Source organism: Rutidosis leptorrhynchoides, chromosome 5 (assembly GCF_046630445.1).
Source record: "Rutidosis leptorrhynchoides isolate AG116_Rl617_1_P2 chromosome 5, CSIRO_AGI_Rlap_v1, whole genome shotgun sequence".
NCBI lineage: Eukaryota > Viridiplantae > Streptophyta > Magnoliopsida > Asterales > Asteraceae > Rutidosis > Rutidosis leptorrhynchoides.
Genome location: NC_092337.1, coordinates 426,022,567 through 426,047,921, shown reverse-complemented (window position 1 = coordinate 426,047,921; position 25,355 = coordinate 426,022,567). Strand labels below are relative to the sequence as shown.

Genomic DNA, 25,355 nt, shown 5'->3' with positions numbered 1-25,355 from the left:
TTACCAACTGTCTGATCAAAAACACCTTGTTAGAAGCAGACGGCTTCTCATACATATTTGCTAAGGTCTTCATCAAACCATGTGTCGTGGTTTCGTTCACAATGTTAAAGGCAACACTTTTTGTCAACGTGAGTCTGACAACTGCTAGGGCTTTCCTGTCAAGTGTTTTCCACTCATCGTCTTTCATTCCTTCTGGTTTATTCTCATTCAAGGCATCGATCGGATCCTTCTGACATAACAAATCTTCAACCTGCATCTTCCACCACCCAAAATCTTGCCCGTCAAACTTGTCGATTTTGATTCTTCTTTCTTCTGCCATTGTAAAAGCTTTATAAGATCTGATGGACAGCAGCAAAACACACCTGTGAAATATTAGCAGCTGTGATGATCAGAAAAATGGCAGCAGCAGTGATCAGCTGCATAGGCTTAATCGTAACAGCAGCAGCTGTTGGTGACGGCTAGGGTTTGACGTGCAAACAGCTGTAATCAGCTAGGGTTCCTGAGCAACAGCTGTTAGAACCTTTGAAAAAAAAAAACAGCAGCAGGTCTGGATCAGCTGCAAAGGGCTGCTATAATTAACGGCTAGGGTTGATCTTGATCGTAACAACAGGAGCAGCTTGATCCGTAATAGCAGCAGCCGGATCTGTGCAGCAGCAGCAGCCTGATCTGAAACAGGTGAGCAGCATACGTGGTCTGTAATAGCAGCAGACCTGATGCAATCGGCTAGGGTTAAAACCTAAGCTCTGATACCAGTTGTTAAGGCTTGAACCTGCACTTGATCAGAGTAAGACACACTAGCCGAATAAAACACAGAAAAAAAGAACACGACACGAGAATTATAGTGGTTCGGTTTCTAGGTGAAACCTACATCCACTTTGAAACTAGAGAGTATTATTATTAATTTGGAGGTGATGCAAAGTACATACAATTGAGAGACTATTTATAGACAAGGATTAAAATAAACCCTAGTCTAAATAAAACCCTAAACCGGCCCAAACTAAATTAGGGTTGGCCATTTACTTAGATATTTATACATAACACAAAACAATAATAGGAAATAAAAAGATTACTCATTCAGAATAGTGACCTGTTCATGATTACATACCATACGAAAAAGGCTCTATAAACACATTACTAACAATTGCCATAAAAGTCTTCAAAATATATCATAATAATTAAGTATGATCCATAGAAAATAGAAATATAGTTCATGGTGTATATACCTCACGTGAAACCATTGTAATGTTGACCCCTGAACAACCATCAAGCAAAATTTTTTTAACTTTAGTGGCAGTCACTTTTGCTCTTGGAAACCCCCACTTTTCAACTTTAGACGGATAATAAATCAACAAATTCTTTAATTAAATTCACAAATGGAGAAGGTTGAAGTGATTTTAGCGTGCATGACAGAAACTGCAGAATATATTATATGAGAAGATCACATATTTAAAACAAGTGCAATCTTCATAATTATGTATTTATTTCGCAAACAATTGAGCTTGTATTGTTTTATAAACTGATCAACTTTATATGAAATTACAATTACTCAGTACTTGATATAAGAAAGCACATATCTAGGAGATCGATGTAAGTGGCACAGTCAAATGGAAACAGTCTAGGCCCATATAAGCGACTTTAATACGCCTCTTTCCTAACTTTGTTCTAAATATCATATATCGTATTGTATCCAAAATTTGGGTCAAAAAGGTCAATTTGGTCTTGAAAAAAAAAAGTCCGACAATCTAAAACCAAACCGTTTAAAAAAGAGTCCAATGGGTTCCCTCCAACCTATTGAGTCATATACAAAATATAAAGGAAGAGGCCCAATGAGAATCAACTCCTAAAGTTCAATAAATAAGGATAGTTCTAATGGGGCTTGCTAATTGGTCAAATAGGTCGAGCATAAAGATCATGATAAGTTTCATCCGTCAAACATTCACGAAAACATTCATGGTTATATCATTCAAATAGAAACAAGAAACTGAAACACTGAAAAAAAATATATGACCCAATTAACCCATGACCTGTTTTGATCCGTTACCCAACCCCACCCAACCTGACCTATTCGGACCCATTTACGAGATTGAACCGTTTGAACCATGACACATTCAACCCCAAATCGTTTTGACTCGTAAACCAAACCGACCCAACCTGACCCATTTGCCAAGTATGATTTTAAAGAATTATAAGATGCACATGATAAACCTCGTGGATGGTACGGCATACCTCAACAATTTCCAAGTTAAGTGTAAGAGATTTGACACTATGAAGCTGTACAAGCAGACACACAATTTCATGAGGATCTGAACACCACATAGGAGAAATACAAAGATCCGCCTTCTCCAATAAATGGAAATCGTCTGTATTAAGATGCAAAGGATCAAAACCTTTATAGACCAAGGATGTAAGGTTTGGTGCGGAAACCAGATGCTGGCGATTCTCATGACAATTCATTATAGTGAGATTCTCTAGTTGAGGTGCAACTACATTGACAACTTTCACACTCCGATGTCCATCTTCAAGTGTGAGATTAGATAGTTGAGGATGACAAATGATTAAACCATTTGGACTCTTTATTTACAATGCTTTATTGTGAGATTCTTCAGATTTGCACACTTGGAGAAAATACTAGTATTGTCATCACAAAAAGTGACATAATTGAGATGCAATGTTGTTAAGGCCAAGAGTTCCCAAGTTGACGTCAGTTTCATGTAAAACTTAATATCACGTCCCCTCCCAGAATATTCCGTTGTCAAACTAAGATGTTTAACGGACAGGACACTAAGTAATGAAAGAGGAAATTCAGTATCTTTCTCCACGAAACATGTAACAGTCATTTGTTGGACATTATGAGAGACTGCATAGTCCAGGACTCTTTTCACAAATACTTGACTTTCATTTATACGAAATTTGAGTTTGAGAGAAGACACTTCTACCTCATTATTGCGGCCAGACAGAACGTGGGTAACAAATTTGGAGAATATGAGCAACTCAGCAAAATCATTACTTGAAAAATCGAGATAAGGCATTGAAGTCCAGGTATATTTCCATCTAGATGATAAAGCACTTGTTTGGACAACATGTTTCGTGCTCATAAGTGAGAGAATTTTGTGAATTAGCTCTTCTGGTAAGTTGCTCAGTCTATCAATTTCAATTTTCAATATCTTTTGTTTACGGCTAGAATCCATTTTTTCTCCCAATTTACCTAAATACATGTATTCATCGTACATATATTAGATATCATCTCTTGAAACAAATTTTAGAATCTTTCGGTTGTTTCTATAGCAACAAACATATATATACACGTCCCCAGTTGGGCTGTATATGCTTGTATGATCTTTTGAGTGGTTTGTTTTCCTAGTTGGGCTGTATTTGGGTGTCTTTCTTTTTGTTTGTTTGGCTTGTATGTAGTGATTTGCTGCTTGTGTTTTTTGGGTTTGGTTTTTCCTGCCCTTGTATTGTAAGTTGTTTTGAAGTTTAATATATTCTTGCATTGGAGAAAAAAAAAAAAAAAAACATATATATAAATACAACAATAAAAACATGCTTAAAAATTATATGTGAATTTGTACTTGAATAACAACATACATATACATATGACAATATTTTCGTGTATAAAATAAGTTTTACTTTAAGTATATCAAAGAAAAAAGTAATATTCTCTTGCTTTTTATATCGGCTGATGAATATGACATTATCACTACGCAACTTCCATTCTTTACTATATGGACATGCATACAGGTTTTTTTTTTCGATCCAGGTTGTGATTTGCACGCCATCAAATATTAGTCACATCCCAGTATAATTTCACAACACGTGAATTCACGGGTCACTAAACTAGTAGTGTACCAATCGCCACCGCATCAGTGTAAATAAGAGCAACACCGATAATAGCTTTTTTTCAAATTTTTTGGTTAACTCAGATAATCCCAACAAATAACCTAACAACAGTATATATTGTTTTTTTTTTATCCAAAAAGCAAGTTTCAATTTCATAAATAGTTATCGTAACAGTCAAGGCTCTTTGATTTGATATTAATATTAATTAATATCTACAACAAAGTAAAACAGTAAGACCGCCCATAAGCAAAATCCTTAACAAAGTCAAAATAAAAATTATAAAAATCGCTCAGAATATAAATCGTGGACTAAAATTTTATAACCCTAACCTGTAAGGCAGAGATAACGATTCAATGGAAGTCTGTTAGCTTGTGGTTACACTTGGTGGCAGCAATTCATCACCAATGGTTCCCACGTAAACATAAGAAGGGGTTTGACGAGCTTTTCAAAGGACAATAGTAATTTTAATAAGTATTTAACAGATGATAGTATTTTTAACACTATTTTACAAAACATAATTTTTTTACATTTATAACTGTTAAACTTAATTGAAATGTATTGTTTTATTGCTTGATCATCTCATACGAACATACATCAATATATAGAGTAAAACCCTAGCTAAGACAAAAGGGCTTAGCCCAATAGATACAATATATGGATTACATAAATGTGGGCCAATAATGTCTACTAACATCCTCCCGCAGTTTGAGCGGGAGTGCGGCGGATGCTCAAACTGGATCGAAAGTCATCAAACAGTGCATATGGAAGGCCTTTGGTGAAGATGTCTGCAAACTGATATCTTGACGGAACATGAAGAACCCGAACTTGTCCTTGAGCAACTAAATCTCTAACAAAATGAATGTCTATCTCAATATGCTTGGTCCGCTGATGTTGTACCGGATTAGATGCAAGGTAGACAGAGCTAACATTATCACAGTAAACTAATGTAGCAGAGGTGAGAGGGCAGTGAAGCTCACGAAGAAGATTACGTATCCAACATGTCTCGGCAACAGCATTGGCAACTCCTCGATATTCTGCCTCAGCACTGGAGCGAGAAGGAGTAAGTTGCCGCTTCGAAGACCAAGAGAGTAGATTGTTGCCAAGGAAGACACAATACCCAGAAGTGGAGCGTCTGGTGGTAGGACAACCGGCCCAGTCAGCGTCAGAGTAAGCAACCAAAGTGGTAGGGGATGATGCATATAACTGTAATCCCATATCAACAGTCCCCTGAACATAACGAACAATCCGCTTGAGAGCATGTAAGTGTTGCTCCCGAGGGTCGTGCATGAAAAGACAAATCTGCTGAACTGCATAGGAGATGTCTGGACGAGTGAAGGTGAGATACTGTAATGCACCTGCAAGGCTACGATATAAAGTCGGGTCCTGCACAGAAGGACCGTGGGCAGTGAGCTTGGCACCTGGCTCAACAGGGGTCCTGCACGGTTGACATGAAGTCATACCGGCTCGCTCAAGAATCTCGATGGCATACTGCTTCTGAGACAAGAATATACCAGTGGCATTACGCGATGCTGAGATGCCAAGAAAATAATTCAAGGGTCCCAAGTCAGTCATGGCAAATTCCTTATGTAAAGACTGAATAATCCGCTGAAGCAAGCTAGTGGAAGATGCTGTCAACACAATGTCATCCACATACAAGAGGAGGTAAGCAATGTCGGATCCCTGTCGATAAATAAATAAAGAAGTGTCACATCGGCTGTGGTGAAATCCAAGGCGCTGAGCATATCCTGCAAAGCGCTGAAACCATGCGCGTGGGGCCTGTTTGAGGCCATATAAAGATTTCTGCAGTAAGCAGACATGGTCGGGATATCTAGGATCTCGAAATCCCGGAGGCTGATGCATGTAGACCGTCTCAGACAGATGACCATGAAGAAATGCGTTCTTGACATCTAGCTGATGAACAGGCCACTGTCGAGAAATCGCTAAGCTAAGAATAGTGCGTATAGTTTCCGGTTTGACCACCGGACTGAATGTCTCATCACAATCAACACCAATCTGCTGAATGCGACCATTAGCAACAAGTCGCGCCTTATACCTGCTTAAGTTACCATCTGCATTAAACTTATGCTTAAATAACCACATGGAGCGAACTATGTTCGTGTTCGATGGGCGAGGCACAAGTTTCCAAGTACTATTGTTAATTAAAGCATTATATTCTTCAGTCATAGCTTGTTTCCAGTTGGGGATATTGAGTGCGTCAGGGTAAGAACGGGGAATAGGAGATATAACAGATGTGTGGAGGTTAAGTCGTTGGACAGGTTTGGTCGTACCAAGGCGAGCACGGGTAATCATAGGGTGAGTAGACTGAGAGGTAGTAGAGGTGGTAGCCTCAGTGGGAGGAGGCTGTGTCTCCGTAAGAGAGGTAGTAGTGGGCTGCGTATTATCAGTAGCCTCATTTGGAGATGGTTGTGTCACCGGAAGAGAGGTAGTAGTGGGCTGCGTATTATCAGTAGCCTCATTGGGAGGAAGCTGTGTCTCCGAAGTAGGAGGGGAGTCAGAGATATGGAAGGAGCGGGAGAAGAGATTCGGAGGAGGATCAAGAAAGTCGTAAGAGGGAGGCTGAGTCGGTGTCATTGAGCCGAAAGGGAAAGATGTCTCGTCGAAGGTGACATGGCGAGACAGAATGATTTTATTTGTGGTTAAGTCTAGGCAACGGTAGCCCCGATGGTTTGATGGATAGCCGAGAAAGATGCAGGGAGTGGATCGAGGCACGAGTTTATTTGTGGTGTTAAGGTGAGGATAGCAAAGGCATCCAAAGACGCAGAGATTAGTGTACATGGGTTTTTGATGGTAGAGACGGGTGTGTGGTATTTCATGATTAATGGCGGAAGAGGGGAGAATATTAAGAAGATGAGCGGCCATGTGGAGAGCTTCCACCCAATAGATTGGCGGAAGATGAGCTTGAAAGAGAAGAGTGCGGATGAGGTTATTGATGGTGCGGAGCATGCGTTCAGACTTTCCGTTTTGTTGAGAAGTATGAGGACAAGAGAATCGGAATTGAATGCCGTGGGTTTGTAGGAGTTGATGGAAGGCGGTGTTATCGAATTCACCGCCGTTGTCACATTGGAATGCTTTTATCTCTTGCTTAAATTGAGTTTGTACAAAGGTGCGGAATTGAATAAATTTAGGTAGTGCTTCAGATTTATTTCGTAACGAAAACACCCATACATAATGCGTATAATGATCAAGGAAAATAATATAATATTTTAAACCACTAATGCTAGAAACGGGAGAAGTCCATAAATCAGAATGAATAATATCAAAAGGCGCGGTAACATTAGTGCTAGAAACAGAAAAAGGAAGACGAACATGTTTGCCAAGTTGACACGCATGACACAAAGCGGGGGACATAGTTTTATTACAGATAATATCTTTATTGGAAAGAAGTTTGCGAAAAACATCATGCCCTGGATGACCAAGACGTTGATGCCAGGTAACTGGACTAATAGTGAGAGCAAGCTTAGGAGATGGTGAAGTGACAGGGTAGAGATCCCCGGTGGGGTCACATCGAAGAAGAAGGCGATGCGTCAAATAATCCTTCACATAAAATCCAAAAGGATCAAACTCAACAGAGACAATGTTATCACGAGTAAATTGACGAACAGAAATGAGATTTTTTACAATATTTGGGGTAACGAGAATATTATGCAAGTGTAAGGGTCTGTGAATATTAGGTAACAAGCTATGCCCGGTGTTGGTAACGGGAATAGTGTTCCCGTTACCTACGGCGACTGACGGATATTTGCAATTATTAAAAATAGTACTAAGATTATTAATGCAAGATGTAAGATGAGTCGACGCACCAGTATCCATGTGCCAAGCTGCTGAATCAAGATTCTCTAAAGTGGTGTTCAGTGCGTGTGGTGTTTGAGTTTCCCGACTAGTAAACGGTGGTTGCCCAAGAATAGAACGTTGTTGGGTGGTTGGATAGGTTTGAGCCTGTTGTACATGTCCCAAGTCATCTTGGGCTAACATATTATTTTGGGCTTCAATAATATCAAGTAGTTGAGCCTGCATTGAACTACTAGATTGTTGCCGAATTCTGTTGCCATAGTGGACCATAGCTAATAAAAAAATAGATTAAATATGAAATAAAAGTTGCAGTAGCTGCTGATGAAATCGGTCGTTCGGTCGTTCAATGACAAAATTAGCAGATTATTGAAAGTGATAATAGAAATTGCAATATGAAACCAGAAATTGCAATATGAAAACAACTAATAAAATCAATTTTAAAGGATTGCCTGTATGATGTACACGTGCCTTCAAGATAGATATTGGATATTCTTTGCTTTCTTTGAACAAGGACTCGCGAGATATTTTATTGTTGGAGTTGGTGTATTAAAAACCCTCTTGCACATGAATGAAATGGACGGTGGAACCAATCGAGTATTGCGCCGTGATTTTGATGTGTGTGATGTAGGGTTTTTTTTTTTTTTTTAAGAGAGAATACCTAAGCTCTTGATCCCGAGACCTAGTCGGCCGCCATGAGCCGCTGCCTCTATACCACCCCGTCAAATCTTTCTATCCTTTATCTTCTATTTTTGTCCTTTCTAAAACCTCTACCAAAAAAAAAATATACGGCCGTCGAATAACAAGTTGATGTCGCTTGAATGTTCCCAGATCTACATGTTCACAGCCGATCAACATATACTTTCTTCTTTTGTTTTCATTATTTCTTATTATTATTAGCCTATTTCTTTTATTTTTTTTCTCCTGCATACAGCAAAGTCCCCGCCTCTTTATTATTTCATGAATGTTTTTCATCTTGCTTTCCTAGCTATAAAATAAATAAATAAATAAATAAATCGGCGTGGGGATGAGCCGCCTAGCTTGACTAGGTTCCAAACCCCGAAAAAAAAGAGGAATAGAAAAAAAAACAATCTTGTTTTGCAGCGTTGAAGAAGATTATATCGGTGATAAAAGTTCTAAGCCCAAGTTCTGCTCAATCCTTAGGCTAAGCAAAGCAAGCCACGGCGTAACACACACAAAAAAGCGCTACGAAAAAGGAAACTCAGTCAAGCAATGCAACCAAACCAGCGAATATCATTCTATTCAGTGCAACAAACAAAGAGAAAAAAAATTGTTACTTTTGTTTATTTGTTAGTTTTTTTTATTTCTTTATTTAATGTTTATTGTTTTGATCCGGTCCGAACTTTCGCGATTTCGCCGTTCGGACTGCGGGGGAGTGTTAGAGTGTATAGGTTAGGCCCGGCCCGTTTGTGAGTGTAGGGTTTCTAGGGTTTGCATTTGTGCTTTATAAATAGCCGATCAATAATAAAGTAATTCTCACGGGTTTTATTGATTAACAATAACAACAAATCTTTTTCCTTCAAACAATGGGGTCACCTTCTCTATCGCCTCTAATCATGATGACCTTCATCTCTCCCCATCTCACAGTATAAAATATAACTCATATAAAATTTATTCATGCTCAAACTTTAATATTGTTACTCATCTTCTATCTAACATCAAAATTAAACAAAATACCAATGAAATTTTAGCAAATGGATTTATATCGTGATAAAAATCGTATTACATTTGGAGGTATTCTCACTGAAGCCCCTTCAAGTGGTATGCATACATTAGGGTATTTCACAATAAAAAGAAGAATTTTCACTGATAACAATACTATTTTTCCCCGGTGCTTAAACATCGTAACTTCAACAATTAACATCAAATCTATCTCGAATCAAACCTTACCACTTTGGACACCGTAATTGATTCATAAGTGGTGACGGAAAGTTAAGGTTTTGACGGAAAAAAACTGTAAAAGTTATGTTTGGTTAATCGAATCTAGTGGAATCGATACCTGACCACTTTGGGCACTCGAATCAAGATGAAAATTCGGTGAAACATACAAGAGCGCTCCCAAACATGACAGAGTTTCTTCCAGGACTAACCAATCATTTAGCGCCACATCAGCACCTCCATCCCACTTTCTTCACAGGACTAAACCTGGACTAAACACTCCCAACAATGACATACCTCCTCAGATAAATTGGGACCCACTTAAATTATTTAATTAAAGATGTTACAAGCTTTAATGCTCATGGTACAAGCAATATATACGTCCAGCCGTCCTCAAATATGTTGTAAATGGACAAGAACCTGGGCGGAAGAGCTGGGCTAGACCCCTGGACTAGAGCTGGGCTAAATGGTGCCATCAGTGTCCTCCTAGACTAAACCTTGGGCGGAGCCTGGGCGCATGCGTTGGGAGCACTCTAAGAATGGTAAAGTTATGTTTTGACGGGGAAAAAAGTAAAACCAGCAAATAACAAATAGTTTCTGAAGTACAATCTTTTGTTAAATATATTTTAAAACTACTAGCCTCAGTTAAAAAAACTCGGGGTTTGACTACATAAACAATTAAACAAGCGTAGTTTGAGCTTGGTCGGTATTTAAAAAGTTGTTAATTGTTTTTCAAATAGTATTAGAATGTATGTATTTGTATTATTAAAATAGGGTCCGATCCATAAAGCCCATGTGTACTCTATTATGTTGAATGAGAATGTATCGATTATGAGATCATAAATATAAATAAGTTTATTTCTATTCTCTAAATAAATAAATGTTCCCAAAATATTGGGATATCCAAATTCTTTCTTTTCTTGTTAAAACTTTCCTCTTCAATTTTGTTCTCCAAGTTTTTAACCAACGTTACAAGAGACTTATGGTCTTACCCCATAACAAATGAAACTATATCGTAGTTATTAATAACCTATTCTGAAACAATATGGCGCCATTGAACTCGAAAAACGAACTCCGTGCTTGGTGACAGTTTTTTATACGGAACTACAGTAATAGAGTATTTTTTTCATGTTGAGAAGAATGTTAGAAACTTAGAACTTAAGTTACCCATAATGAACCATAAAAATACCTCAACAATTTCCAAGCTAATTGTAAGAGATTTAACACACTCACTACTGGAAAAACCCCAATTGGGGACAACAAAATTTTGTTTTTAGGGACGACATGTCGTCCTCAATAATCTTGCGGGACGACATGTCGTCCCCATAAAGTCGTCCCCAGTGTTCTGTCGCGAAAAGTTTTTCGGGATGACTGATTTTTTTTTAGGGACGACGGTGGGACCCACTTTGACTTTTCAATTGTTAATCTTGTCCATTTTTTGGGGACGACTTTTAGGGACGGCATGTCGTCCCTAAAGAAATAATATTAAAAAAATCATTTTTCCAACGAATTAATAATTATAATATTTTTAATCTAATTGGGACGACTCTTTAGGGACGACATGTCGTCTCTAAAAAAATAATATTAAAATATCCTATTTTCATTCTAAATAATAATAATAATATTAAAATGTAATTGGGGACGACAAAAGGGTACAACATGTCGTCCCCAATAAGCTGTTATCGTTTTTGGGCCGATTAAAAACTGCTTTTCCAGCCGTAAAAACGGCACATTTAAACCAAATCAAAACCTGTTGCACAAAACACAATATATTTCACAAACACAAGCTCAACATTAATTAAAACATGTCCGAAACATTATCCAACCGTTACAAACTTAATCCGAATACTAAAAGATTACAATCCGACACAAAGTTTACAACCTTAAAACATTATCCAAAGTTTACAAACTTAAACCAAATCCGAATAGCAAACAAACTTACAAACTTACCTTGCTTCATCTTCATTTTCTTCATCACTTTCGCTTTGAGACGCACCACTTTCTTCCATGTCTTCATCGTCATCACCTTCGTCTTCACCTTCGGTTTCTTGAGTTTGATTGGGGGTTGGGAAAAAAGATTGCCATTGGGGCGGGATTGCCATATTGTTAAAGGCAAAAGTATCGTATACCGCTTCCTTTAGCAATGGGTTTTCGGAACCCGGTGGTGGTGGTCGTCTTGTTTGACAAGTTGATGATGAAGATGATGTACTAGCCGATCCGGGTAACGTTTTACCCACTCCGCGACGGTACCCGCGACGTTTGCCTAAAACTTCCAACATAATGACTTCATCACTCCTTTCCGGATATTTTTCTTTTAATTTCAACATTTTTTCCTACATAGTTAACAAATATTATTATTAGTATTATCATATAACAATACGACAACCCATATTCACCATTTGACCCATATACACATATACATATACTTATATTGACCCATATTGACTAAATGACTCAATTGGGGACGATTTTAATCCACATTGACCCCAATTGACCATTTGACCCATATTGACCATTTGACCCGTATATACATATACATATACTTATATTGACCCATATTGACTAATTGACTCAATTTAACCCAATTTTAACCCATATTGACCATTTGGCCCACATATACATATACATATACTTATATTGACCAATTGACTTCATTTAAATCAATTTTAACCCATATTGACCAATTGACTAAATTTAACCCAATTTTAACCCAATTGACTTTTGTTGACTTCGTTTGACTTTATATATATATATATATATATATATATATATATATATATATATATATATATATATATATATATATGTAAGTACTTACGTGGTTCACCCTAGCTTTATCCCCACTCCATCCACCTTTCTTAAAAGTGTGGTTGTTCTTGAAGTTTTCGATAAGACTCGGAGGATCCATTAAGGAAATTATGCATCAATTAGACTTATGACAATTACAGTGCATAATATAAAATCAGCATCAATTAGACTTATTCATTAAGGAAATTATGCTCTAACTTCTTAAAACTCCACCTCAACTATGAAGATAATATCATTTTACATCTTAAATATTTCAACTTTTATCCACATCCACAACGTGTTGGTACAAATTCATGTCGTTTTTGTAACAATAAAAACAAAAACTCGTATGTGAGTAATTTGAGGTGAGTTTTTTAATCACAAACAGGATATACATCACATTTAATAAAAACAGAGCTCGTGAGTAAACGGTGAGTGCAGATACGTACTATAACTGATTAAAGGAAAAAAAAAAAAAATCAAGATTAAAGGAGCAAATTGAGGGAGAATGCTTACTTTAGGTTAGCACTGGAGCAATTGGCTGGAGATGGAGAGAATTTTCCAAAATTGATTTGTGGAAATTGGAAAAACAAAGTTACCTTTTATCCCCAAAAGTTTGGCGGGATTTTTTTTGCTTTTTGGAGCCAGTTTTTTACCAAAAAAATAAATGAAAAATGGTAATTTCTTTGGGGACGACATGTCGTCCCTAAATGTCGTCCCCAAAAAACTGGTCAAACGTCTCAGAAAAAGCTGGCCCATTTTTTGTCGTTTTCCTTATTTTTGGGGACGACATTATGTCGTCCCGAAAAAGGTCGTCCCCAATTTATACTTTTCTAGTAGTGACTCTAGTTGTTGAATATTATACTATATTTATTAAAGAGAGAATTGTTGGAAGTTAAATTTGATTTTGGACTATGTATTTTGGATATGGGCTTGCAAGTATACAAGTATATGGATCAAGATTGTAGTCCAATATCTAGAAACTTCTTGTAATATCTAGTAGTGAAAGTGAGTAGAAACATCTTGTAGAATATCTAAGATAATATTTAGGAAATATCTAGATAATACTTAGAAAATATCTAGATATTAGTAGATGATATAGAGTTCTAGACTACTCCATTGAGTAGTATAAATAGAGGGCTTCACCCTTCATTTGTAATCAAGCAAAGCAAAGCAAATCAAGTAATAAACAAAGCCTTCAAGATCAATCAAACATCTAAATCATCAATCCTCTCTTCCACAAATAATATACACATAACCTCCTATTTCTAACAAATTGGTATCAAGAGCTTGGTTAGACAAGATGATGGCCAACAATGTCATCACATTTCCTCGCCTCACAAAGGATAATTATGATCGATGGAGCATCCAAATGAAGACCTTCCTAGGTGGACAAGACCTATGGGAGATTGTGGAGGAAGGCTATGAGGAACCTACTGAAAAAGGTTCTCTCAGCAAGGAGAAAAAACTATTGAAGACCAACGATCAAAAGGCTCTTTCCATCATCCAACAAAGTGTAGATGATGGAGCTTTTGAGAAAATTGCAAGTGTAACCACCACCAAGAAAGCATGGGAGATCTTGGAGAATGCTCACAAGGGAGTTGAAAAGGTGAAAAAGGTTCGATTACAAACACTACGAGGTGAGTTCGAATCCTTAAATAAGAAAGACTCAGAATCAATTTCTGATTATTTTACAAGAGTCTTGGCGGTTGTCAATCAATTAAAAAGGAAAGGTGAAACCCTAAGTGATGTAAGAGTCATTGAGAAGATTCTTAGATCATTAGATTCAAAATTCGACTATATAGTCGTAGCCATCGAAGAATCTAAAGATCTAGAATCAATGACTATCGATGAACTCATGGGTTCACTACAAGCCCATGAAGAGAGGTTCAATAAGAAAAATAAGGAGCCTTTGGAGCAAGTTTTACAAGCAAAACTCTCTTTCAAGGAAGAGAGCAGTGAAAATACTCATCAAATGAGTCAACGAGGTCGTGGTCAAGTACGTGGCCGAGGACGAGGACAAGGATATATCAAACGTGGAGGTTATAGTTCTTACAGAAATGAAAAAAGAAGTCAAAATTTTCACCCGACTAGAGGTCGCGGGAGAGGCTACACAAGTAGAAGGCCAAGGTATGACAATTCTCAAACCAAATGCTATAATTGTCATAAATTTGGCCACTATGCTTCGGAATGCGAGAAGTCAAACAATTACGTGCAAGAAAGAGCAAATTTAGTGTAAGAAGATACCGAAGCCATGAAAAACACTTTGTTACTAGCATGCAAAGGTGAAGATAACGGAGAATCAAATTTGTGGTATCTCGACACGGGTGCAAGCAACCATATGTGCGGTGACAAAAACATGTTTGTGGAGTTAGACGAGGTAATTAGTGGAAATATCACCTTCGGAAATTCCTCTAAAGTCCCGGTTAAAGGCAAAGGTAAGATTCTCATCCGCTTGAAAAATGAAAGGCATCAATTTATCTCTAACGTGTATTATGTACCCAATATGAAGACGAATATACTGAGTATTGGACAACTCTTAGAGAAAGGCTATGATATTCACATGATAAATCATACCCTTTCTTTAAGAGACCAAAAAGGAGGTTTGATTGCTAAGGTGCCAATGTCAACGAATAGGATGTTCATGCTAAATATTCAACATGACATTCCAAGATGTTTAAAAGCATGTTTCAAAGATAATTCTTGGCTTTGGCACATGAGATACGGGCACTTAAATTTTAGAGGCTTAAAATTATTATCAAGTAAAGGAATGGTGAAGGGTTTGCCTCCAATTAATCATCCGGATCAAATATGTGAGGGATGCCTCCTAGGAAAGCACTTCCGAAATAGTTTTCCAACAGAAGCTTCAAGTAGAGCGAAGAAACCTCTAGAACTTATTCACACGGATGTGTGTGGACCCATAAGCCCACCGTCTTTTGGTAAAAATAGATATTTTCTTCTATTCATTGATGATTTTAGTCGAAAGACATGGGTCTATTTTCTAAAAGAGAAGTCGGAAGCTTTTGGAATGTTCAAGAAGTTTAAGATGAATGACTGCAAGTCAATGAACACACCGGTGGATTGCAATCTCAAATTGTCAAAAGATGATGAAGGATACTTGGTGGACCCAACACAATATAAGAGTTTAGTTGGAAGTCTGAGGTACCTAACCTGCACGAGGCCAGATATTCTCTACGGAGTTGGACTAGTAAGTCGATACATGGAAGCACCTACAATAAATCACTTGAAGGCGGCCAAGAGGATACTTCGCTACATCAAAGGTACGATTGACTATGGCCTATTTTATTCGCCTTCTGTTCACTTCAAGCTAGTTGGATACAGTAATAGTGATTGGGCTGGAGACATAGATGATCGTAAGAGTATGAGTGGTTTTGTGTTCTATATGGGAGACACGGCGTTCACATGGAGCTCGAAGAACCAACCCATTGTGACTATGTCAACGTGTGAAGCCGAGTTTGTTGCAGCAACATCGTGCACCTGTCATGCAATATGGCTCAGGAAGTTACTAAATGAGCTTAAGTTTTTTCAAAAGGAACCCACGGAGATATATATGGATAACAAGTCTGCGATTGCTCTAGCAAAGAATCCAGTCTTCCATGATCGAAGCAAGCACATCGATACGAAATACCATTACATCAGGGAGTGTGTAACAAATAAAGAGGTGCAGATAAAGTACGTGAAGTCATTTGACCAAGTTGCTGATATTTTCACAAAGCCTCTAAAACATGAGACGTTTCAGAGATTACGGAATATGCTTGAAGTGACGAAATCAAGTTTAAGGGGGGCTGTTGGAAGTTAAACTTGATTTTGGGCTATGTGTTTTGGATATGGGCTTGCAAAGTATACAAGTATATGAATCAAGATTGTAGTCCAATATCTAGAAACTTCTTGTAATATCTAGTAGTGAAAGTGAGTAGAAACATCTTGTAGAATATCTAAGATAATATTTAGGAAATATCTAGATAATACTTAGAAAATATCTAGATATTAGTAGATGATAGAGAGTTCTAGACTACTCCATTGAGTAGTATAAATAGAGGGCTTCACCCCTCATTTGTAATCAAGCAAAGCAAAGCAAATCAAGTAATAAACAAAGCCTTCAAGATCAATCAAACATCTAAATCATCAATCCTCTCTTCCACAAATAATATACACATAACCTCCTATTTCTAACAAGAATTTTACAGACTATATATATATGGCGAGAAAGGTCGTGACTCAGATGCATATTATACGAAATACTCGAAACGTCATATCTTGAATCCAGCAGCCATAACCTACCCGGCATATTATGTATAACTGGCTGCTACCAGACCCATATCAGCAGGTTATCTTCTAAATTTCGTATACAAATCGGTACTAATTATCTGAGTAGCGAAAAGATCTGACAGATACAAAAAAATGTTAAAAAATACATCTTCCAATCCACTTTCTGTTGGGCCACATCAAAGGCAATATTTTACAGAAATACAACCCAAATTACAGCATGCGGTTGGTAACTATTGCATTGATATTACATCAAGTTATCGTAAAATCAAAACATAAAAAGACAATATGACACCAACAGTTTGCATTCTGATTCTGATTATAGTTATCACTTGAAGAGCATAAAGAAATCAAGAGCTTGAACAGCTTTAATTCGTATCACAGTTGATCTTCATATCATCCATCATTTTATTCATTAAATTGTCAACCATAGCCCTGTTTGATGCAGGCAGCTGGGCCAGTAACTTTTCAATTCTCTGCAACTCAGAAATAATGTAACAATCTATATCATTCTTTTGGTTGAACTGCGCAATCATCAGATCTTTCCAAGAATTCTCGATTTGCTTCGTGCTTTCCCCAATTGGTTCTTTCCCTCGAGCTATTTCAGCCCTGTTGATCTCATAATTAGCTTTCTCTTCCTCTAGAAACACCCGTAAGTCGGTTATTACCTTTCTTGCACGTTTGGCATTCCTTACTGATTTAGCTTCCTGAGAAACAATTAAGGTCATAGGACAAATACATGTAATAGAAATGGGGTATAGGTGTGCAACAACGTTTGGTGGGTATCAGATCTAAAAATTGTTTGGTGTTATTCGAATAAATTACTAATAAATGAAGGTTCAGTACTTGAAGAAGATGAATGAGTTAGAAATAGAAAAGAAAATTAAAAGGACCAAAATACCCTCACTTGCCTGGCACGACACTTAACGAATAAAATTAACGTCTTTTACACGGAGTGACCATTTTTGCAAGATTTGCAAACCTCAGTGACTATCCTTGCAAAAAAAATGTTTGGTGACTATTTGTGCTGTTTTGCTTTTAATATATAATGGAAGCAAAATCAACATCAAAATCCACCACTTGTTGATTCTGATCAAACAGGTAAAATAACCCTTTCGTTGCGCAAGCATTTAAGTTACCGAAATAACAGTTTTGCTGGTCATTGCCAGAAAGTAGCCAACTTGATTCGATGAAACGCACGAAAAGGTGTGACAATTGTAATCGTATACGGTTTTAAAAAAATATGGTTAAAAAAACATCCTTGTGTTCGGTCTTGGTGGTGGAATTTTTGATGTTAGTAAGTTGACAATTGATAATGGTGTTTTTGTGGTGACATCCATCTTGGGGGTAAGTATTTTGTTTGCACGTGTTTCTTCAATTTTGTGAAGAAATTGATAAAATTGGTGTTTGATTTGTATTTTATTAGGGTATAAATTTTTGGGCATAAATGAAGAAGAATGTGAAGCATGAATGGGAGTTGGTAAGCATGAGAAGGTGGATACATATTTAGTTAGAGGGGTTTGTTTTTGTGAATATTTGGTTGAAGAAGATGAAGAGCTAAAAAGAGGGAAAAATAAAAGGACTAAACTACCCTCGCATGTCTGGCAATATGATTGGATTTAACGGTAGTCAGTGGGGGAACTAAGATTCGTAGTCAGTGGTGTCACTAGTTAAAAGCTCAAAAAAAAATTACAATATTCAGTGGTGTCATACAAGAAAATTTACACTATCCAGTGGTATCATTCGTTAAAAGTCCAAAATATTTTGTACTGCATTGCGTATTTCTGTGGTAGCCCTTGCTACCACTGGAGTAGAAGTAGATCCGCCCTTGAAGGTAGTTAGATGGAGCGACTAAACGTGCAAGATTTGCAAACATCAATGACAATAGTTGTGAAAAATGATTTACCACATTGACTATCTGTGTAGTTTTGTTTATATTAAACCGTAAAGAAATAAAATAGACACTTAAACATGACACAAAACCAAGATAAGAAATAAAAGGATTGCCCTTTCCGAATAGGTGCATGCTCATGGTTATATACTGTATGTATATGAATCCACTCTAGTGTTCCAGTGCTTCACCCCTTTGTACTTGTGCATTGGGATGAGGGCGGGGAGGTCTCAAGTTCGAGTCCCTCCCCATGTAATGCGGTTCGGTTTTCCTGCCCGAAAGTGGGTGTGTGCGTGGCAAATGAGAGTATTTGATGCCAACAACTTTCCTATCAAAAAAATATATACCGTATGTATATGGCTCAACAGACACATTATTAACAATTGCCATACTAGTCTTCATAATATTTTGTAACAAGTATAATTCATAGCAGATACAAAGGTTAGTAGTTGGTGTATGTACCTCGCGTGAAACCATTCTAATGTTGGCTCCTGGACAACCACCTAGCAAATACTTATTGACGAGAGTGGATATAGTAACTTGTTGTTTTCAAAGCTCACACTTTTCAAGTTTTTCCGGATATATTGACAAATTCTTCAAGTTTGCAAATGGAGCAGGTTGATGCGATATTAGTTCCATGGAAGATGACAAAAGCTGCAGAATATATTATAAGAGAAGATATTATTATATATTAAAGCCAAGAACATTCAGTGTGATCTATCCTCATAAGTATGTATTAGTTATCTAGAACTTGTACTATTTTATATAAACTGATCAAGTGAATATGAAAATGCACATATGTTGGAGATGTGAGTGGTGTAGTCAGATGGAATCAATATACACCATATAAACACCTTCAACATGCTTCTTTATAACTTTGTTCTAATTTAATCTAAAACTTTATTGTATCCAAAATTAATAGAGTATTGTTTTAGTTTTTAAAGCATTAAAAGATGCGCATGATAAACATTGTAGATAGTACCAAATACCTCAGCAACTTCCAAGTTAAGTGTGAGATACTTGACATTGTGAAGTTGTTCAAGCAGCCACACAATTCTATAAGCATCTGAAGTGAACGGACTAGATACACAAAGATGCGCCTTCTCCAATAAATGGAAACCATCTGTATTAAGTTGCAAGGAAGCATAACCTTTACATAACAAGGATTTAAGATTGGGTGCGGAAACCAGATATCGACACTTCCTTTGATAAGTCTTTATAGTGAGATTCTCGAGTTGAGGTGCTACCACATTGACAACTATTGGGGTGCAAACCTATCCCACATAGGAGGGAGACAAAAACAAATGTATGTATATAAGTCTAAGGGGAAGTCTCTCTAATACCAATTGGTTTTAGAAAAGGATGGACTCTTGGGCTTATATTGCAGGACATTGTGTTTGGGCTATACGATCTAACAACTGGTATCAGCCCGAAAGCATGGACGATGCCGATTGGACGCTTTTGGATCGTCAAGCTTTGGGTACTATTCGTCTTTCACTTGCTAAGAACGTTGCATACAACGTTGTGAATGAGAAGACGACGTTTGCTTGCTTGAAAACACTCTCTAACATGTATGAGAAACCTACAGCTGCAAATAAGGTATTTCTCATGCGTCAATTGTTTAATACTAAGATGAAGGAAGGTACAAGTGCAACGGATCATATCAATGAATTTAATAATATCGTTTCAAGACTTGAATCGGTAGAGATTAAGTTTGATGATGAACTAAAAGCACTTATCTTGCTTTCATCATTACCGGAAAGTTGGTCGGGTACGGTTACCGCGGTTAGTAGTTCTACGGGAACTACTAAGCTAGCGTTTGAAGCTATAAGGGATTTGATTCTTGGTGAAGATACTCGTAGAAGAAACTCGGGAGAATCGACATCCGGTTCTTTGTTAAGTACCGACAACCGTGGTAGAAAATTTGAACGCGGTGAGAAGAAGGGTAGGAAGAAGTCTAAGAAGAGGCATCCATCGAAAGATAGAAGTGAAGTTACTTGTTGGGGTTGCAATCAAAAAGGGCACTTTCAATGGAATTGCAAAAATGGTTCCACGAAAGGTGTAAACTTGGCCGATGGGGAAAGTGATGATGCACTTTTGTGAAAATTCTATGGAGTCTTGGATCTTGGATTCGGGAGCTTCGTTTCATGCTACTCATATCAAAAGCATGATGAAGAATTTTCGTTCATATCAAGGCAAGGTGAGATTGGCGGACAACAAGCAACTCAACATAGAGGGCATTGGAGATGTTGTTTTGAAGACTACTCTTGGTTCTAATTGGACTTTGAAGAACGTAAGGTACATTCCTAAATTGAAAAGGAAACTTATTTCTGTTGGTCAATTAGATGATGAAGGTAACGCAGTTACTTTTGAAAACCGCCAATGGAAGGTGGTTAAGGGTAGTAGTATTGTGGCTCGTGGACATAAAAGGGGAACTCTTTATATGGTTGAAGTGTTTGATGAAGACACGGTGGTTGCTACGATTAATGTTGTGTCCGAATCAACTCTATGGCACCGAAGACTCGGGCATATGAGTGAGAAGGGTATGAAGATGCTTGTTTCGAGTGGGAGAATTCCGAATTTGAAAAAGGTAGAACTTGGGTTTTGCGAACCATGTGTATATGGGAAGCAAAAGAAGGTGACCTTTGGGAAATCAGGGAATGCACCTAAGTTGGAGAAATTGGAGCTCGTTCATACGGATGTGTTTGGTCCAACCAATGTAGAATCACATGGAGGTTCTCGCTATTATGTCACCTTTATTAACGACTCCACTCGAAAGGTATGGGTTTATTTTCTTACAGCTAAATCCGATGTATTTAATACTTTTGTGAAGTGGAAAGCTATGGTTGAAAATGAAACTAACTTGAAAGTCAAGAGCTTGAAGTCGGATAATGGAGGAGAATATGGTAGTCTTGAGTTTAAAGACCATTGTGCAAAGCTCGGTATTAGAATGTTGAAAACGGTACCGGAGACACCGCAACACAATGGGGTCACCGAACGTATGAATCGTACGTTAAATGAAAGGGCTAAGAGTATGAGACTACATGCCGGTGATAAGGCTAAAAAGGAACATATATTTCATAGCATTATCCCCCAAGAATGACAAGTTTTTAGTTGCAATTGTTCCATTTTCAAGTAATATTCGTTTATATTTAATAAGTGCGAAGACAAAAGGCGAAAACGAAGATTTGAAGACAAAAAGGTCCAAAATGCTAAAAAGTACAAGATACAATCAAAAAGGTTCAAATTATTGATGAGGAACGTCTAAAAATGACAAGAGTACAAGTTACAAAACGCAAAGTACACGATATAAAATAGTACGCAAGGACGTTCGAAAATCCGGAACAGGGACATGAACCAACTCTCAACGCTCGACGCAACGGTGTAAAAATTATGAGTCAACTATGCACAAGAATAAAATATAATATTTAAATAATTCATAATAAGAATAATATTAAATAATAAAAAGTTGTTAATTGAGCATAGTTCAGGGGTCATAAGTGAAAATTCAATTTATAAATTCGCCTATAAAAGCTATGTAAACGTAATTTGAGCGATACCTTTTTCGATCATTTTTTCTATCCTTTTTTCGATCCATCTATCTATTATCAATATCAATTATCAATATCTATATTCTATATCTCTATCATAATGTTAATGTAATAAGATATAACAATAATCTTAATTTTAATTTTAAATTATGATAATAATAAGATTTATGATAGAGATCGTTTGAGTGTGTAAGTCGAAATTCTGTCCGTGTAACGCTACATCATCAAGTTTTTGGCGCCGCTGCCGGGGAGCGCTAAAACGCTATATTTTTAATTATAATAATATTGAAATAAAATTTAATAATATAATAATATTGAAATAGAATATAATAATATAATAATATTGAAATAGAATATAATAATATAATAATATTTTAGAATATATTTTGAATCGTAAAAGTTTTAAAAAGTCGTATTTATTAAATACTTCAGGGGTATATTATGTAAATTGTAATTAATAATTTCTATCATGTCGCTTTCATGTGAATAGTAAATTAATTAATTTCTTTTCATTTACTATTCATGAATAGTAAATGAATTAAAAAAAAAGTTTTGAAAAAAAAATAATAATTATAAAAAAAAGTATTAATTTGTAAAAAAAAAAATAAAATTGTAAAAAAAAAAAACGTAAAAAAAAAAAAATTGTAAAAAAAAAAAAACGTTTTTTTTTTAGAAAAAAAAAAATTCGTTTTTAAAAAAAAAACGTAAAAAAAAAAAAAACTTAAAAAAAAAAAAAAAAAAAAAACGTAAAAAAAAAAAAAAAAGTAAAAAAAAAAAAAATTTATTAAAAAAAATATATATTTTTTAAGATTTTGTCTATAAAAAAAATTGTTTTTTTTTGTTTTATTACCTTTATATTTTTAGACTATAGTTACAATTTTTAGTATTAAGTTTAGTTTTGCCATAGTTATTTTTATTTCTAGAATTTTTAGGCTTTGCCGTAAAATCCCTTAAGTGCTTATTCCTTAGACTAAGATTTAGGTGCTTTAGAATTTTGCGACGCCGTTTTTCGCGCTACTTTCTTATTTTTATTTTTCGACGCCTATTTTTCGACCTTTTATTTTTCGACATTTTTCGACGCGCAATCTATTTCTTTCTTATTTCTCGCCATTCTAGTTTTTAGGACTTAGAATTTTTTCTACTTCTTCTCTAAATTTCTTAAAATTACGAAAATTTATTTTAAGTGGTTAAATTGATAGACATCAAAATTTTCTGGTTCGTAGTAATAGTTGGATTTGTACGTGGACCGGGTTATTGGAGCCAAACAGTACTCAATTATATTGAGACCAAACGAATCCTGCCCCTCTGCTGCATCTTTTGGCTATTCGAAACGTGGGCAAAATCAGAAAAGTCTATTAATTGGATAACTTATTATAATTTTTCTTTCCTTTTTAAAAAACTAATAGGATATTCAGTGAATACACCGAGCAAGACGTTCGCCGCCGGTCATACGTTCACCACCTGTAACTCGATCAAGACATCTAGCAAATATTGTCGCCGTTGATTTTTCTTTAGAATCGTCATCTAGTCAAACAAGAACTCCAACTCAAATTTCCGATAATCCATCTTTTGAACCCGACTTCACAATTAAGAACCCGGAGCATATTCAAGGACAATTCCAAGATCTTGAACCACTAATTATTCCTCCTGAGCCACAAACCATTAAATCAGAATCCTCTAGTGATTCGTATTCAACAAATTCAATTATGGAAGTAACGGAACCTCTAAGTATGGAAGATCGAATGAGAGCCACACGCACGGGCCAAGGTCACGCCATTATTAAGCCAGAAGTTAATGCGCCAGATTATGAAATCAAAGGACAAATTCTACACATGGTAACTAACCAATGCCAATTCAGTGGTGCACCGAATGAAGATCCTAACGAACACCTTCGTACGTTTAAAAGAATTTGTACACTATTCAAAATCCGAGAAGTGGAAGATGAGCAGATCTATCTCATGTTGTTTCCCTGGACTTTAAAGGGAGAAGCCAAAGATTGGTTAGAATCGTTACCTGAAGGGGCGATTGACACATGGGATGTTTTAGTTGAGAAATTTCTTAAAAGATTCTTTCCGGCATCTAAAGCCGTGAGACTTCAAGGAGAAATTGTTACGTTCGCGCAAAAGCCAAATGAAACATTATATGAGGCGTGGACAAGATTCGGAAGGATGTTGAGAGGATGTCCTCAACACGGTTTAGACACTTATCAAATAGTACAAATATTCTACCAAGGTGTCAACGTTGCTACACGGAAAGACATCGACATAACAGCTGGTGGTTCCATTATGAAGAAAACCGCAACTGAAGCTTACAAAATTATTGATAACACAGCCTCCCACTCGCATGAGTGGCACCAAGAAAAAGATATTTTTCGTTCATCTAAAGTGGCTAGAGCCGATTCTAGCCATAACTTTAATTCTGTTTCCGCAAAAATAGATGCTTTCGAGAGACGAATGGAAAAGATGAATAAAGATATTCACGCAATACGAATCAGTTGTGAGCTATGCGGTGGACCACACTTAATGAAAGACTGTCACATTGAACAAACGATGGAACAACGAGAGAATGTTTCCTATATGAACCAAAGGCCGGGAAATAATTATCAAAATAATTATCAACCGCCAAGGCTAAACTTAAATCGAAATCAAAACATTCTTTACAATCCAAAAGGACCCGAAAATAACTGGTATAACCAACAAGGTCCGAATAACCAACCAACTCAAAACAACACTTTCAATCAACAAAGACCTGTCTTATATAAACCACCACAACAAACCGAAGAGAAAAAGTCAAATCTGGAAGACGTGGTATTCAAGCTAGTTGAATCTCAAACACAATTTATTGAAACTCAAACCCAAACGAACGAGAGGTTTGATCAGTCATTAAGAACTCAACAAGCTTCCATTTTGAATCTTGAAAAACACGTAGGTACTCTTGCTAGCATGATGAGTGAGAGGGAACAAGGAAAGCTACCAAGTAATACTGAAGTAAATCCTCGGAATGAGAATGTTAACATGGTGTCAACAAATTCTGAAAAACCAGCACCAGAAGATGGGAAGGTTTTAGATGAGAGTAACAATGAAGAAGTTACACCACCACCACCCGAGTATGTAAAGCCAATGGTGGCACCATACAAACCACCCATCCCGTTTCCAAGAAAAGGAGTTGAGTATGAGCAAGTGATAGGTAATAAAGATTGTGATACCTCTGGAAAGAAGAAGAAGAAAAAGAATAAGAAAGTGCAAGAAACAAAAGCCGTAAATATAAACCCGGTGAAGACAGTTCCACCAAAA

The 25,355-nt window shown here is 36.7% G+C and overlaps 2 protein-coding genes across 2 annotated transcripts; both read right to left on the bottom strand.

The window, feature by feature from the left end:
- Positions 1-575: 575 nt before the first annotated feature.
- LOC139850029 (F-box/FBD/LRR-repeat protein At1g16930-like) lies at positions 576-3,188 on the bottom strand. Its single transcript, XM_071839628.1, has 4 exons — positions 2,630-3,188; positions 2,227-2,516; positions 1,224-1,252; positions 576-666 (listed from the first exon to the last, which is right to left on the bottom strand). Exons 1-4 carry the CDS (start codon positions 3,186-3,188, stop codon positions 576-578), a joined length of 969 nt encoding a protein of 322 aa, XP_071695729.1.
- Positions 3,189-11,307: 8,119 nt separating this feature from the next.
- Positions 11,308-12,454, bottom strand: LOC139850028 (uncharacterized). The gene is made up of 2 exons (XM_071839627.1): positions 12,365-12,454; positions 11,308-11,879 (listed from the first exon to the last, which is right to left on the bottom strand). Exons 1-2 carry the CDS (start codon positions 12,452-12,454, stop codon positions 11,493-11,495), a joined length of 477 nt encoding a protein of 158 aa, XP_071695728.1. The 3' UTR covers positions 11,308-11,492.
- Positions 12,455-25,355: the final 12,901 nt, after the last annotated feature.